The 18590-nt window shown below is 32.6% G+C and overlaps 1 protein-coding gene across 3 annotated transcripts in view; it reads right to left on the reverse strand.

Annotated features, from left to right (window-relative positions):
- Positions 1-18590, reverse strand: part of LOC129968466 (transmembrane protein 47-like) — a 63590-nt gene that overhangs the window by 25551 nt on the left and 19449 nt on the right. Inside the window, exon 1 of one of the 3 annotated variants that reach the window (XR_008784410.1) lies at positions 13134-14532. The exons of 1 other annotated variant lie outside the window; for it this stretch is intronic. Coding sequence is in view for 1 of the 2 variants with exons in the window: in XM_056082370.1 (XP_055938345.1) it covers positions 13134-13295 (162 nt within the window). In the remaining variant the exon portion in view is untranslated. Of the gene's footprint in view, positions 1-13133; positions 14539-18590 lie in introns of those variants that run through there. One more of the 3 variants, XM_056082370.1, reaches the window with a different exon arrangement.

The following is an 18590-nucleotide window of genomic DNA, read 5'->3' on the forward strand; positions in this document are numbered from 1 at the left end:
ATCCTGCCAAAAATGAGTAAGGCTTCAGTTTTTTTTTTTTTTTCCCTTACATTAATGAGGTTAGGCTTAATATATTTTCGACCGATTATTTCAAAGGATTCTGTTTATTTTCTTGGTGTTTGATGCATTTAAAATTAAACATAGTTAATTAATCGATCTTTAGGATTCATTCTGAAATACATTTAAATTAAAATAAAACAAATTAAAGGAAATTAAAAATTTCTAATCTGCATTGCGTTACCACAACTGGCGTTGAAAATTCACGCATGCGCAGTGTTCTGATTGTTGACAATTGTGTTTTCATTTTAATTAAAAGTTAAAAAATTATGTGTATTAAACTGTTGTAGCTATCTCAATCTCGATTGATAAATAAAATAGACTTGATTTGATTTTAAAGAAATACAGACTCGCTGTTTTGTTTTATTTCAGGTTACAATATAAATCAATTGTTTTTAGATTAATTGTGTGTTTTTTTAACTAAATTGTATTTATGTTAATTATATACTTTTCATATATGCTTATAGTTTTAAGTGCATCGGTTTTTAGGTTAGTTTTAATTTTTTTTTTATTTGTTATTATTTGATAGTTTTTCGAAATGCCAGAAAACGCAAATCTTATCTTTCGAAGAAGAGTAATAAAGCTCGAGCTATGAAAGTAGCTAGAAGACCTGTTTGTAATTTTAGTGAGCACTTGCGGACTTCAAACCCCCCCTCCAGCTGTGGGATAAATACAACGACGCTTTATCAAAAGATATCGTGCATAGGCTGGATGGCACTCAGAATAACCTAATCATTAACGAAGCTTTGGTATTGATTGAGGATAAAATGATTTCCATATCTGGAAAATGTCTCACTGTGGCCTCTTCCTCTTCTTTGTACTACGAAATAAATCTGGGCTTCCGAGACAAGAGCATTAAACGTTCAGTTTGGATGAATCTCCACCGCGGCGGGCCTGTCTCAATACACGTTGAAGCCAGAGAGGCAAGGCATTCCTCTCTCCCTCCATCGTGACTGTGGAAGTCATATCACTGCTTCTCCGACCCGTCTCGAAGACACACGGATAAAAAAAAAAAAAAAAAAAAAAAAAAAAAAAAAAAAAACTGAATGACCGGACCGCCGCCGGTCATTCAGTTCCTGCAACAACAACACTAGCGGGAACTGGTTGAGTCCTAAGGGCCATCACCGTCTACGGTACAACCCTTCCCTAAGGCAATACGTCCCGTCATCGAAGGGAGTATCCAGACCCCATCTTTTCGTTTACGCACCAGAGTGGCGAGAACCAACCACCATGTCGAAAGCTTCTCATCCGCATTTCGAGGTGCCCCCCGGTGGATCTTAATAGGGGAATCGAAAGAAGACTGCCGTAGGGAAAGATACGTTTCGGACACTCTATATGCATCACGCTTTATAAATATTGTTACATATTATTGTTGCAATTCATTGGAACAATTAAATAAAAAAATTAAGAGTGTGTTTTTATTTTATTTTATTTATTTATTTTAATTTTACCGTTATTCCTTTAAAAAAACATTTTCAAAATTATAATTATTCATAGTAAATTTTTAATAAACAGACTAGAAAAATCTTTGAATGCAACTTCTCTTATTCTGGAGATGGTTATTTTCCAAAAGATTTAAAATGATGGATTATAGAATAAATAACATAGGTGCTGTTTCGACACTCTTACACTATATCCCCACTATGTTTGAGAGCAAAAGGACTTTTCCAGTGACTGTCAATTTCCCACGGGCCCTCGCTAATGCGCGTTTTGTTTGCGATGACACACATTTCCGGTAACACCCACGACAGACGGAAACTATAAATTCCATGCGGCGGAAGAACTTGGTCACTTTTTTATTTATTATTATTGTTTGTTAGAACCCACTAGTTGAGGAGAAAAAGCTGTCGAGAGAAATGGATCAATGTCCACAGACCACTCGAAAGATTGCGTTTTCAAACATTGTAGGATAACTTCAGCTAAATGCATTTCTTCATCATAAATCTATTTAAGCCATCAATATTAAAATAACAAACAACAAAAATGAAAAAAGAAAACCCATAAACAAATTCACTAATAATAAAAGAAAGAAAAAATTATAAATCGTGAGCTAAAGAAACAAATAAAAACAAAATAATAACTTTTTTTTTAAGTTTCTCCTCACAAATACTATAATGATCGACAAGTTAGTGAAGGTTTCACAATAATTAACTAAAAAGTTCATGTTTAGTGCTCTCACTCCATAAGACAGGAAACAATAGTTTGTTACAATTTGAATATGTATAAAATGATACCTCTTCATTTTTCAAGAAAGAAAAAATTATAAATCGTGAGCTAAAGAAACAAATAAAAACAAAATAATAACTTTTTTTTTAAGTTTCTCCTCACAAATACTATAATGATCGACAAGTTAGTGAAGGTTTCACAATAATTAACTAAAAAGTTCATGTTTAGTGCTCTCACTCCATAAGACAGGAAACAATAGTTTGTTACAATTTGAATATGTATAAAATGATACCTCTTCATTCATTTCCTAATTTTTATCTTAAATTAACCCACGTTAACTTCATTCTAAAATGTTCTGTTATTTTCTGATCCAATTCCTTCTTTTTTTCTTTTTTTTTTTTAATTATTTTTAACATGCGCTTAACAAAATTCCCAACTCCGTCGTTCCTAAGCCAGGAACGAAAGAATAAAAATCCTTATGATCCGCACATCTTTTTTTAAAGGATACCTAAGATTCTGTTGCCCAATCGACAAGTGGGAAAGAAACCCCTGTCAAAATTTCATAGTAAAATCACTGAATTGAATCATTTCATTCAGTTTTGTTCTTGCGATGTAAATAGACGTCATTTATCACCTTTTTCTCTTGCACACATTATGACTCCAGTGGAGAAATAAATCGGAGTTCAAAATTAAATTTCAAAAGTTTCTTCTTTTCGGTCTAACACCTACAAAATTATGTTTATGCACACATACACATACTAAGTGATCGGCTAAGTTTTTTTTAGACATTAAAATTCAAAACGGCGTCTCGCACAGACAGAGAAGTAATGCGTATTTACAGTAAAAAGACTATGCTGAATTTATTAAGACAAGTTACAGCAACCCTAACGGCTTCTGCGAAAGATAACTCAAAAAATACAGGGGATCGGCCAAAAGGAACAACTCAAAAATAAAAAGTATGTTATACCGTAACAAAAACAGAGAGAAAAGTTTCATACAGTTACCTGTAAAATCGGTGGAGAATTTTGCAACTGAACTTTCATCGACTTTAAAAAAATTCGCCCAGAAACTGAAAAATGTATTATGATTCCCGACTAAGTTCTTCAAATTTTATTGTTGTTTACTTTCTTCATTGCTTACATTTCACTTCGTCATTGCTTGATTCGCCAAACTACATGAAGAATATATATATTTTTTAATTCTCTTTTTCAAAACACGGAAAGTTCATAATTGTAATCGCAAATACCTCCGCAAATAACTCCATGAAACCTGTGCTTTTAGTACGACGGTAGAGCGCACATTTTTCTTACTTTGCCGATTTCTTATATTCTTTATGACTTCCTTATTCCGCCTTCCTTTTGTCTTATTAATTTGCTTAATTTTCAAAATTAGGTTGTACAATGGGAAAAGTCTATCATTTGCTTGCATTACTTGTGAATTTAATGCAAACTGATTTTTATGTATTTTTTCTGTAATTTTACAGCAAATCACTTGATAACAACAGTTATCACTACGCTAAATGATAATACTTTATCAAATTAATTTAATTTAATCACATTAATTTAATTTAATCAATTTAATTTAATTTAAATGCTTAATCAAATGTTTTTAAATGCACATTTAATTTAATAAGATAATGGTAAAGAAAAAGTAACTTTAAATATCGTTGTTTTTGTTATAATTTGATCCACAGCTGGGACAAGTTGTGTCAGCCGACAAGTTAAGAAAAAAAATTATGGCGTAAAATCAATAAAATCTTTGAATGTTTTTATTTATTCATATGATTAATAAATAGCTAACCTATAAAAAAGGTTAGAAAGGTAAGTAAAATTAGGGAACCGCAAATACATTTAAAAATATTAGCATTATTTTTTCCCCCTAAAACCTTTCAAGCAACCAACCCTTATGGCTTCCACTGCCCAACAGCATCGGAAAAATATTTTTTTTTAATTAAAAAAATGTAAAAACATGATATGTAGAAAGAAATAATAGAAGGCTATAAAGTTAAATGAATATCTTAAGAAGCAAAAATTCTCAAACATTTATTAGACAAAAATTAAAATATAAATAAAAATCCCAATTTACTTAAAGCTTTCCTATCAAGTTTTTACGATTTTCGTTTTGCCTTATAAATTCTTGCTAAAAAAAAGCATTTTTCATTTTTTAATACACAGATAAAGCAATTTTTTAAAAAAAAGTTTATATTTATTATTTCGACTCGCATTCCACTTTTAATCACTGCATATACAGCAGTATTTTACTTCTGATGCTTGCAAGCACCATTCTCCCCCTTGAGGCCAAAGAAATCAATGTAATCGGAGGACGAGTTTCATTTTGTTGCTCTTCTATACTCCACGTACACCAAATACAACTATCAGATTCCAGTCTATCCTGCTTAACGTAGCAGGAAGACAAGTGTTACCAGAAAAAGGCGGAGTTTTATAAGTGTTCGCTTCCCAACCCATTGAACATGCGCTATTTATACCAAAATCCAATCTTGTTCGTCTTTAAAAACACATTCGGCATTTAATAAATGTTTATGCACAGTGCCAAATTTCAAAATTCAAAAAAAAAGAGCAGTAAAATTATTCTGCAATATTAAAATGAATTTTGTAACATCTATGTAACTTCATTACAGGAAACAAAAATCATTCGACAAGGTTCCTCAATCGCGATCTTCCTCTATGCTTTGCGGGCCAGCAAAGATGAGAGTAGGCAGCAAATGTTTAAGAAAATTTTCGTACTTTCATTTTTAAAGCTCCCGGCTATAAATAATTTTTAGTAACAAATTACATCACTCGCCAATGTCCGATTATTAATCGCACGATAACGAAATACCTGCTCTCGCCAAAACCATCGAGTATTTTAAGAGCGAGAAATTGAATTGAGTTGAGTTTGTTTTTTATGGCACAAAAGCCATCTTCGGCTAAGCTGAGCCACATTCTTGAAATTAAAATATTTGTATCAATGGATAATAAAATCAAAACATGGAATGCTTACAAAATCCAAATGTCTAAAAGCGTAAATCTGTGAGTCATGAAAAAGCGTAACAATGATCTAAGGTATGGTACTGTGCTAAAAAGCGCGGTTAATGTTTATATATGATTATAAAATCCAATATATTTTTTTAAAAACTGCGTTTCCCTTTTAAGTCTCTTTAAAGCTTGTTGGCAAGTCTAGTTTTTAACGAGGAATTACTTTTCAACAAAGCCAGACAATCGTCAGTCAGTTGTAGTATGGCAAGATATGGCCAATTGACAAGCTGTGGCCAAGTTTGTATTTTTTAAAAATTAATACAACAAAAAGGACTGTCTGTCAAATGAGAGACAAGACACATCATCCATTGAGCGAAAATAATTAAACCGCTACTGTCAACAAGCATTTCTCCATGCGGATCAGGCATTTTATCTGAAAAGTTCATTTCGAGAATTTAAGTCCATTGTTCATCCCACACACAACTTTTATCCAAGGAGTAAATATAAAAAAGAAAAAGTTCTACTTCCCGAACAAGAAGAAAGAGGACAGATAAAAATTAAACTGCTTTATTGATTCTTGGTATATTACTCCTAGACCTTCGTCCGTGTTGGGGCCTTTGCGGTCATCAAATTATGGACACGGGCGCAGTTTACGAGCTCCAGAATTCCAAACTCAGAGGCTTGCTTTTATCTCTGCCAATAACGAGCGGAGAAAGAAGGAACTTTTAGGAGAATTTAATCTAGTCTCTAAAGCGCTCAGACTTAGAGTCGCCCCTCCCAGTACAGATAACCAATTCCTCTCCTCGGACTTAATCGCCAGAGATATCATTTGTGAAAACTCTTTCTTCAAAATGAAATTTCAGTTCTTCAGAAGTTCTAGTTCGAAGTTTGACAACGTGCTAATCAAGGAATGACGTCCATATGCTTTTGGAGAGAAGGAGGAATAAAAAATTGATATTCAAGGAATAAAGCAGAAATTTCGCAGTTACCTTTTTGAAAATGATTAGCATACCGATGCATTTGGGTCTCAGACTCAATAATGAAATTCGCAGTTTCAGCTGGTTCCGCAGATAACCAATGGAAGCAGTCTCCCCATAACTTTCTTGCATGCTCTCTAATAAAAGGTATTTGTGAACCCCTTGCATGACACTGAAGCGCAACAGGTACGAAATATTAAGCTTTGACATGAATTCGGCATTTTTACTGAATCCATCGTGTGATTCTTCACGATTAACCCCTGGCATGCGGTTAATAGTATCCGAAGATCATATGTGCATAGATGCGTTTTTCGCAATCGATCGAAACTAAGATTCACCTCATCTTATACCTCATTTAATATATTTAAGTCACTGCGCTTCTGAATTGCATCGTTTACATGTTTCTGAAAGTACAGACCGACAGACAGTGGATCAGTTAATGAATTGGCTCAACATTTGGCAGGTATCTACACTATAGGTATTCAATCTGTGTAGCGAATCTTATCTATCAAGCTTTGTTCGAACAGCCGGACAGAAGAACTTACTCTAAACATATTTTATTCAAAATTTGATAGAAATCTGTAAATTTGGTGTAAAGACCACATACTATATTTCAATCATCTAGTTCAAAGCGTTTTTGAGTTCTTTGTCACAGACAGACATGATGCCAAAAATGAGTCTGAAACGTGGAGACGAATCGAAATCTCGAGTTCGAACTTTTTGATGAATACAATATTTTCTACATACTTCGTATACGAGAATGTATAAAGACGAAGTTTCGCAGCTCCCTGTAATGCATCCAACAAAAGAATTTCTGCATGCAAACAAACCTCCATTACTCGCATTCTTCTTGTGTGTGTGTGTATATGACAAAATGAAGAGTTCTCTTCTAGACTTTCAATACAATTTTACAAACTCTGTGCACAGTTGCTTCACACAGCAAAGATGTTGAGTATACATTTTGGAACTGTCTCTTTCCAACGAATAACTGGATATTAGCAGAATTAAAATATTAGGTGTCATAGATTCACAAACAATATGCTGAACTGTATTATTTTAGTTTGCCCTGTCTCCGATTTATCCCGTTTACACACACACGAAGAGAGAGAATCTCTTAAATAGATTAGGTCGAAAACTGGATGCATATTTACAATCTTGACGATCAAAAATATGCCAAATTTCATGTTTCTAGTTCATTGCTCTCCTAGATTATCTTGTTCACATGTACAAGAAGGAATGATGGACTGCTCTTAATGGACGATTTTGTCCAACATTTTACAGATGTCTACAATTATAGTAATCATTTCATCTACCATATTTATCTAATAAGTCTAATAGGTAAAGATTTTGGGTATTTTGCTCACAAGATATAATTTATAAAATTGTTTATCTGAGACTCACGAAAACTTTGCTGTTGGAAATAGAGCGAAATCGAATTTTTTTGGCGATTACATTACTTTTTCTTTATGCATGTTATACACTAGAAATGAAGTATTCAAGCTCTCTATTCTAAATGTTGTCATATTTTACATGCTAGGCTGACGCAAGAGCAAAGACGATGATACATCTGCTTTCTGATGGTAAAACGCCCTTCTTTTTATCTATAATATTTTATCCAGCTTCATTTTATAAATACCACATTCTTTAACACTTTTTACTGGTTACTACTCTAACTTAAGAACGCTCCCAATGTCCATGGATGATCGATTCACCACACGCACAACTGCACTGCAACCTAATCTGCATAAAGAAGTATAAAATCTGCTCTCCACTTGAAGAGATCCCTCTTTTGATGGATGGTCCGGCCGAGTGGAAGATAGAGATCACGAATAAAACGTCTTCATCCCCCATCAAAAGACAAATTGATGATGGTCATCAGGCCCAGAACAGATCGATGAGAGATTCCTCTCCCATGCAGTGGCCCCAGTCATTTCATGACAGAATACAAATCAGAAATAAGGAATTAACGTCTTTTTGATACGAAAGATGAAGGATGGTTCTTCGAAAAGAGGATTCAAAGTTTCGATAGCTCATCGTTTTTTTTAATACAAATTATTTGTTTGGATTATGCTTGGGTTCAAATGCCAAAATATTTACAATCCGATTTATAAAATTTTGTGTGACAGCAACTATTTAATCACTTTTCGTGAAATATTGAATCTTAAGACATCGCGAAAAAATAACTTGGTAGTTATCGGTGGACTACGTGAATGTTATAATAAGCGTGATTCAATTTTTACATATGACATCAGATCCCTTCTGAAAATTAACTCGCAAAACTCCAGTGAAAAAAAAATTTACTTCAATCCCCACCCCTTTATCTGTTACCAGCGAGCGCAGAGTTAGTAAGTGGAAACATACTAACGGCATTCGGTATAGCAAATAACAAGAATTGCTTGATAAATCTAAATATTTCCTTTCTTTCAAAAAAAATAACAATAATAATAATCCCAAAATAAGAACCCATAAGACATGCTCACAGAATTTGCTTGCAAATAAAAATGAACTTCTAGATTTTTCAATTTTCCATGCAATTTACGCCTACCCCTCCCAATTTGTAATAAAATAGTAAATCCAATTTAGCTTTCGATTTTAAACCCCATTTGGGATACCAAATCGCATCTTTACCAAAAGTACTACAGCGTTATGTATGACATTGGCCTCACTAGAGCCACAGCATATATTTAAAATAAATAAATAAAAAGCTGATTATCTTTAGGCATTTTTCACGCATTTCATATAAATTTTTCATGATTTTAAAGCTTTACTCCTCTAAAATATTAAATGATAACAAGGACAAAAATGCTGTCGACCTTCTCTTTTTACATTCATTATATTTTTGTACTAATCACTTCAAACAAATGAACATAAAGCACAAAATTTTTGCCTCATGACGAAAATTTACACCGCAAAAACTACGATATTTAGAAACATATTTACTTTTGTAAACTGTAAATATCATAATGATAAAATATTTATCATGAAACCACCTACTGCAACAATAGATACTGCTTTTAACCTCGAAGAGGATCAAGGTAGTAGTCCCGTTAACCAGACACAATGTCTGCTATTCCAGTCTGCAATGCGTTAATATTACAAATTACGGAGTCTAAATAATCCTTAGACAGAAACGGAAAATCAGGATTCAGAGGACTACAAATCGAGTCTTTTTTTGTTTGTTTGTTTGTTTGTTTGTTTCTCTCCCATCGGTGTCATTTCGTCAAAATATTAATATCGATTCATTAATTATGTTCATGAACTAAATTTGGAACATATTAGAACATTTTTATTTTATAAAACAAAACAATGTAATGATACAAATCTTTAACCGTTATTTCACAATAATGTTTTTAATGTCAAGAAAAGAATTTACTATCCTTTTGCACTGCCATTTCAAAAACAATCAATGATTCAATTTGAAAGTGGGGGGGGGATGTCTGCTCCCATTTTGAAGTATTTCTCTGTAATTAAAATTATTAATAAAAGCATTTTAAACCAAATACACTAAAGCACAAATGACATATTAATTTTGAAATATAACCAGTCCACATGATTGCGTCGTTACGACAAGCTGAGAAGCAAATTCAGTTAACCTTTAAAGTAACAGGATCACCATACGCGGACATAAAACACTCTGTCTTTGTTCACTCGCAATTCAATTCCTCAACAATTTCACAAACACTCGAGCAATAAAAGCAAAACACTCTTTTAGTCAACCATTTGGCGTTCGAAAATTCTAGTCTCCTTTAAAATTTCCTAAAATGGAAATTTTCAGCAGATCAAATGATAAGCGCTGGCAGATGGAAGGGGAGGAGAGAATCTCTCCATACACGGAAATGGCGGGAACCCAGCAAAACCATTTTTATTCTAATATGAAAACGAGGCGTCCGGCCATTGATGACAAGATCGATAACGAAAAGAGTCTCTAGTGTTGGTTTTTCTACACAGGTGCTTTTCCCGCACGCGAAGGTGTCGGCAGGGCGGCACGCACACTCCACTAGTTTGGTGATGTGAACGGTATTCCAATAAAAACGATGTTGAGTGATTTCATTCTTTCGGCTCCTTTCCCGTCTCTGCTGCAATTTAAAATTAAAAACACAGGCAAAAATGATTCATTCATCCCCTCTAAGCGAACTGCAGAAAGTTGACAGATAAAACACGCTGAAAGAACAAGTTTCAAATCATAAAACAGGAAGCGTGCTCTCCTCACGACCTCCTTCCTTTATCCTTTACATGACGCGTTTCATAAAATAAGGGGGAAAATAGAACTTGAACTTTTATATGCCTGATTGTGGTCACATTTTAATATCAACACCAAATTTCATTTATGAAGCTTGCTGCGTTTTTTTTTTTCACACATAAATGAATAGACAATTAACCATTCGACGTACGAACTTTCATACACATCTATAATTCTGAGGACAAAATTATATTTAGCTCTTGAGTTTTCGAATCATAGTTTTTACTTCCAGGTATGCCAAGCAAGCTTCCTATACACGGCCCAAAATGCAATAAAAAATCTACATTTTTGGTGTTGAGACCGTATATTAAGTTTTATACTTCTGGCTTGCTGTGTTTACGAGTAATCGTGTTATATTAAAAACACAAGTTTAGAAGAAAAACTGTATGCGACAGAAAAGTTAAAGATTCTAGCTCTGAGGATAGTTGTCACGATTTTAAAGGTAGAAAGAAATTCATGCAGTACTCCTATTAAATAGCATAGCCGAAATATATGCAAGTTGCCGAGATTTCCGAAATCATTGTGAAAAATAAAATCATGTAACAGTTTAGAGTGTGTGGCCAAGTTTTTCACCAATTATCATTTAAAAAAACAAATGGCAAGTGGAGGAAAAAATTAAACCAGTTAAACGGTACACAAAACCACACGATTCCCTAAAAAAAATTTTAATGTGCGTGTGTCGCAAGCAATCTTTGCACAGTCTCCCGTATGTTTCAAAAATTGCTTGCTTATATTTCGGAGATTTTGAAGACGGATTTCACCGCACAAATTCGAAAAAATCATTTTCAATTACGATTTTTAAAATACATTGTATTCTTTCTGCATGAATCGATTCGAAAACATCCTAAACATGATCTGAAATATTCCACTCAAAAAAGTATTGACTTTTCTGTTTTTATTAGGTAGCGAATTCAAAATCTGAATATTTTCAACTGGATTTAACGTCAAATGAATTTAACCCTTGGAACTCGGACATCTCCTCCCAAGCACCAATTAAGACGTTGTGACGGTATTTATTTTTTAATTCGATTGTTAAAGATATCTACAGTGGTAAGAAGATGTTGATGAATTTTTCGGAGAAAGTCAACTTAAAATAATTACTGTTGTTCATTTTCAGAGCAATAAATGAGTCATTGTATTTAGTGAATAAATATGCAATGAATTACATTTTGGAGTGCAAAGAATTAAAACATCTCATTTCTTAAGCAAGGTAAAATTTTAGTTCTCATTCTGAAACATCTAGCGAATACAATGAAATAAAGATAAGGAAAATATGATTTAGCTTTACGAGAGTATTGATATTAAGATGTAAATTGATAAATATAAAAAAAACATGTAGCTAATACTTCTTTCATTCAATCGGCAATACAAATATTCTGTAATTATGTATATATTTTAATCTGAGTAACGCATTTTGTTACTTATTCAGTGGAACTTGATTAATATGGCTATAATAGAATCATCCTTTAAGAAAAATGAGTACAAAATTGGGGGGGGGGAAGACAAATTTCAAATTAAAAATGGCGTCAAACATTATTTCGAATATTTCACTGTTCCAAAATAGAAAATACATTATAAATATATAACAGTAAGTCATTTTAATAAATAAATTGAATACATTATAAAACACAAAAGACCTTGCATGAACAAAGGACCTTAAATCATTCATTTACAGTCATTTCAGATACAGATTATAATAATTCGATATTATACATATTGCATTATACCAGTAGAAATTCAAGAGATTAGAGAAAAATTCGAACTGGCCAAATTCCACTGTATTTATACTGTTGGGTGAGAAACTATTTTAATTGGTTTCCTGTTTACAGCTGAAAAATGATTTCAATATTAGGAAAAAGAAAAATTTGTATGGCATATAAATTACATATAGCTTTATAAATTACACTTATTTGATCATCAGCTGAAGCGTATAAATCTCAAAATATCAACACTTTTTCTCCTCATTTCTATAGTTTTATTCATTTAAACTTGAAATATTTGTTCTCATTTTGAGTAAACACTTTCTTTGATATTTTTTTTCAAGTTTGTTTTTCTTGCAGGTTGTTAAGAAAACACATATAGCCTAATTTCATTAGGTGATTGAATTTTGTAATTAATTTTAGTATATTCTCTCGTTAATAAATCGCCATTCCCAATGAACGCTGCTGCTCTGTTGTCGTTTGTAGGTAAAAATTTAAGTATTCATTTTTTTTTTCACTGGATAATCAGCGCCAAAAAGTATGAATACTTCACAAACATTTTTTTAATGAAATTAATTTTTTAACGAAAAATTAGAGATACTCCTACTCAAATTTCAATCGTAGGATTGATTAAACTTTTTTTTTAATCATTTCTATGTTTAAAAAAATAAGTGTTAAATAAATCAAAACTAAACATAAGGAATGATCTGGAATAACAGCTAATTAGTAATTATTAACTGAACTTCAAGAAAACTATTAACTTCTCTTCACATTGCCAAAACTCAATATCACCAAAATGTAAGCACACGGGTTTTACTTTTTAAATGAAAAAAAAAAATTCAAATGAAGCAAGATACTCTTTTTTTTTAATTCTATTAGCCAATATTATTTCCGTTTTTGAAATGGCACATATCTTAAACGATATGATCTCGCGACACAAGCTGTTTTTTGCGAGAGCAACAGAGTTAATCAACTTGTTTGAAGATTGGAGCTTAATAATAAGAACTTTAGAAATTACCTGAATAAAATCCAGTCTCCTCAGCAATCCCGTGATACAGCAACAGTCCCGATATTCATACTCATCTTCGTCGTATTCTTGATATTCATACAGATCAGGGACATTCTGCAGTCTGGGGGTAGGGCCTGCTGCGCGCCTACCGGCAGAACTGCCATTCCTCATAGTACCGTGACTCACCAATCAACTGAAGGAAACTGCTTTTTACGGGCAAATATCGCTGAACAACGTTTCCATCGCAAACGCTTTACGGAGATACAAATATTTTCGCAATGAGCCTGCAAGTGTGGTTAAATTTCACGTGGCACTTGCAACATTAAGGATTTAATTCAGGTTATTTACTTCCTTCTTAATGAATCCAGCAAAATCAGGAAGAAAAAAATGCTTTCAACACGAAATTCAAAGACTTCACAATAATGACTAGGAAATAATTCAATCAAAAGTAGCGATCTTTGCAGGGATATAGATATGGTGACGATTATAACACAGTGGAGTATTAAACTTCAGAAGAAAAAGAGATTACTCTCTCTCATTTACGAGCAGTGGCGATTCCATGATACAGTAAATAGTATTTTGTTACCGATTCTTGCAGGGATAAACAAAAAAGCAACTGAAATAATTTAAGATCGCACAACTTGTGAACGATATCCTTCAAGGAATCACAATTTTGCCCAACGTTCCAAGTCCAATAATAATGTTCCACATTTGTAGCAAAAACAAACAGAAGGCACCTGACACCCTTCACGTTCTACTGCACTCATAAAAGACCATACAGCTGAGAAATTCACTCTAACATATTTTTAAACGACTGGGCAGAAACTAAAGACACCCCCGAGCTCATACTTTTCTTCCATAAATCCATCAAACGGAAGACGAAAATAGAACCAGCCGGATAAACATTAACCAGAAAGAGTAGTCCAAATTCACTACGAGAATGAAGTTTCCCAAAAGCGGGTCGACAATGACGCAAAAAATAACGTTCCCTGGAGTATGAAACTAAAGGACAATTTTGATGCCGAGGAGATGAAGAACACTGGAGCCACCTGCGAGCCACGAGAACAACTCTATTAAAGGTGCAGCGGCCACACCCTATCCATTTAAGAATAAAAGAATTGAAGCATCACTAAGAAGGAACATGAATATAAATTACAGAACTCGCGGCCTGTTCATAATCATCCACTAACAATAAAAGGTCTTGATTTCATATTTGTTTCTATTGGATTAAGTAGATGAATAAATACTCATACCGAAATTTTCGAAAGGCTGCCGCATTAACGCTAGTTAAGGAAAAAGAGTGGCGGAAATTTTAAAATATTTCAGGGGTCATGTATTTGAAATTTATCTTTCGTTTGCAAAAATATTTGGGTGGTGGTAAGCGAACGTTGCCGCTGAGCTACTAAAAAAACTTTACAAAGAACTAAGTTTTAAATAAAAATATTTTATGTGACAACACACTTTCGAAATGTGAAGTGAATCTAAAAAGGGCTGTAGAAATAGTCATGAAAAAAATATGCAAACGCTATGATGTTAGAAATGGATTTCTGAATAAATAAATACTGCTGGTGCAATAATTTTCTCAGAGAGGATTCTTTAAGAATATGAAATAAGCATCAAAGTACCTATTCTTTCACGAAATAAAGAATAAGATTAAAAAATAAAGCTAATGCTGTTTACGATTCCACATACAAGCAAAACAGGTCATTAATTCTTACGAGAAAAATTCATCGACAGGAAGTCCGTTAAACAGAAGGATGGACCATTTACAAAATGATGATGAAAACCGACACAGAATCCTAATGAAAATTCGAATGCACTCACGCATATGATTCATGCACAGGTGAGGATAATTGTTTTATACCGTTGCCACTAAGTACTTATAAAAAAAAGATTTCGTCGTTTGAAGGCTTTTAAACATTATTGATGAATAATCCAGCGACAAATTGCACAGGGTGTTTATGGAAGAGATGTGCAGAAAAGCCAACAGTCAGGAAGAGAGGGATGGTCGTTTTCTGTCGGCAGCTTTGACGGCAAGAGCTCTTTTTCTCCTTTCTCTGAACGGGGTGGGGGAATGGAAGGATGGCAAACGCAGCGCAAACGACGCATTCACGTCATTTGTAAAGGCCCCATCATCTTCGTTCGTCAGTTTGATCCACCCCCTCAGTTGGGAAGAGGGGAGAGGAAGTAGGGCGGCACAAAAACATTCATTATCTGATAACAGAGCTTCCCCATAGGGTCGCGATTTTGTGCAGGTAGGTGAATTCGCATTTTAAAAAAAATCGGTGGGAAAGAATGGATGATTTGATTTTGCTATTCATATCAATAAATATGAAGTGGATTTTGCATTATTCAAGCAGAGTTACGAAATGGTTATCGAAAGAAACAGAAAACATTAAAAAAAAATTAATTAAAACAATTAAAAAATGCATTTTTTTTAAATGAACCAAAGTGTAAACTTTTCTATTTACTTTTAAATTCTTTTAACATGCTTCACATTTGCTAGCTTTACAATGTTTCATTCACTTCCTAATATGAGAGAATTTCAAAATTCTCTACGCTAGTGTATTAACGATGGCAATACAGTGTTTAAATATTTTCAGAACTTTATATTATATATTAATATATTAAGAGACAATAATATATTGTTATAATATAATAATTAATATAATTCAACCTGATTACACATCAGTGCCGTCATGTGGCAGTGAATTGTAGAAAAATAAAAAAATATTTAAAGATTTCTTAGTATTTTAAATAATGTATAAAAAAAATTGAGCGTCGGTTTTTTTTAATCTTAACATTTACAATGACACAACTTCAAAATGCATCACAGCACAAAAAAAAAAAAAAAAAAAAAAAAAGTTCTTAAAATTTAAAGAATTAGCTTTATAGTAACAACAATCACATTTTCATATAATCATTCCTCGATTCCTTCGCGATTTGTAACAATTTTTTTTTTTTTCTGTCTGAATATTAAGCTTTTCCACACTTGCATCGCATTTGTCCTTTTTAGAGTAAGCCCGCAAGGTTACTACAACATTTTGCCTACAGTAAATAGCATTTTATACTTCATTTAACAGCATTATTTATTTAATTGCATTGATATTGTTAACAAAACTGATGCAATTTTGTCTTTTTATTTATATGTCTATTTGTTTTATTTGGTAATTGAAGATGAGAATGAAAAAAAAATATTTTCATTTTTTTTTTAATTAAAATATTAAACTTTCACTGATTTTCAAGAAATAAGTGTAAGGCGACAATAGACTCAATGAAAAAAATTTTATTTCTCTTTATAAATTTGTCAATTTTTATAGCACTGATATATATTTAGTCGTATCACCTTTAATTTTTTTTCATGTATGCCGACAGACATTCCTTTCGTATTTTGGTTTCTATTTTACTTCGTAGTATCTAAAATTCAGATATTTGTTTTTGTTATTGGGTTTTTTTTTTTTTTTTTTTTTTTTGCTAATCATTATCGTTATATCATGAAATTTAATTTTGACTCCAACTGATTTTTGTATGTTCAAACCAGACTATTTTCAAGAATTACGGCGAAAGATCTTCTCAGACATTTGAAGAAGCATTTATCCTAAATCTTTATGTCCAACGTTTTCCTTATGCCCAAGGATAATTATATTCGCATAATTAACCTTACAGTTAACAATAAAAGGAAACGTGTTCACGACCTACACATTTTTTTTTATCTCATATGATATGCTTTTAACGCTTTCAATTTCCAATTCGCTTTGCTTTCGGAATAACTCTCATCAAAGATGGAAGAAATTCGACAAAATGACCGGTTCATTCACTCTTTCCCCACGGTTAGTGAAATGTTGCGTGTTATTAAGTAGAAACTTCAAGACGCCAAGTGATGAGACTAAAAATGTAATGTATATCCGAAAAGTTTGGAGCAATAATTAGTTGTCTGTCATAAATTCTACGTAAAAATTCTGAAATCTCTTAAAAAGTGGAAAATCAGATCTGGAAAATGGTACGACGTAAACCTCTCCAATTTACATTTTCTTTCATGCCTACAAAACCAATGAATACAAGAAGAATCAATGGTACAACATGGAATGGCTAGAGAATTATAAATTGAAGAATAAAAAGTTTAGGATTATAGGACTTTTTTATAGGACTTTATAAAAGTTTGCATATATTGTTCTTATAAAATATCTAGTCATTAAATTCATGACAAATATAATGAACTTGTGTTAAAATTTCACTACCAGCCACTATTATTGATCTATCAATCTATTACTTGATAATTAAGTTTGAAAATTTTATTAAGTAGAGTACTACATTTCTTCAGGAAGTTATCCATTCCAAAACTCTATCTTAACGAATAATTCGAGTTCAATAAGTGTGCAAAAATGCATTTTTTGGGTGACGTAAATAAAAGAAAACAATAATTTAATAAACAGATGTCACTTGTTAACTATTTTGGTAACATTGAAAACCATTTTTTTTCCCCTTCTTCTTCGAATGCACTTTTAAAGGGGTACTACCGTAAGTTAGAGTAAATCTAAATTAGTGTATGGCTGCCAAAATTTGAAATAAAAAAATATTTCGCTATAGAAGTTATTAAAACATAATTACATAAAATATTTGATCCTGGAGAATCAACTGGTCGGTGTACTGGCTAGTATCAAATAATTTTATATGTCGTCACCAACAAGACATAGCTGATTGGCTTTGCGATTACTTTGTGATCAAATATTTGTATATAATAAATATTGCTCACAAATATTGTATAAAAGCAGGTTTTAGAGACAATTCATTAAAAAGTTAATTTTTTTTCGATAAAAGACATGAAGATATTTTCATCTTAATCAAAACCAGGTATATAAGCGATAATTTTACATGAAAACAACCGAGCCATTGAATTTGATTTGTCAAAGGATTCTACACAATAGCCACCTTTAAAATAAAAGTCTAAATACAATCACATTTACAAATACTCGCTTAAGAAACAGTAAGATAGGGGCCATTCCGAGCAAGCGATGTTCCGTGCCCAAGTTTAATCGAGCACAAAACGCGAAATAAAATTTCGTTACGAATTTAAATCCCTTCCGCAACACATCACCGCTGCTGACAAAGCTATAGTGAGAGGAGAGGTGGCGAGAAATCGATGGAAGGGGAAACACGACAGCTTTTTAAAAGTTGTTCTCCGAAAGAGCTTCCAGTTTTTCGCTCTCCGGTTTTCACTGGCCGTGCAATAAATTTAAAAGCATTTCGTCCCATAAACATCGGAAGTTCTTTACGGCACTTCTCAATTAAACAAGGACAATAAATATGAATTTAAAAAAAACTATCTCACTAAAGTAAATTTTTGTTTTCATGTAATTTCGTTCATTTTGTTTTTAGTTTTCATTGAAATATTCGGGCTTTTCCTCCTGAGATTCAAGATAATCTCCTCCCACCCATGACAATATAGAGAGAATACATTTGACTGAA

This window comes from Argiope bruennichi, chromosome 5 (assembly GCF_947563725.1).
Source record: "Argiope bruennichi chromosome 5, qqArgBrue1.1, whole genome shotgun sequence".
Lineage (NCBI taxonomy): Eukaryota > Metazoa > Arthropoda > Arachnida > Araneae > Araneidae > Argiope > Argiope bruennichi.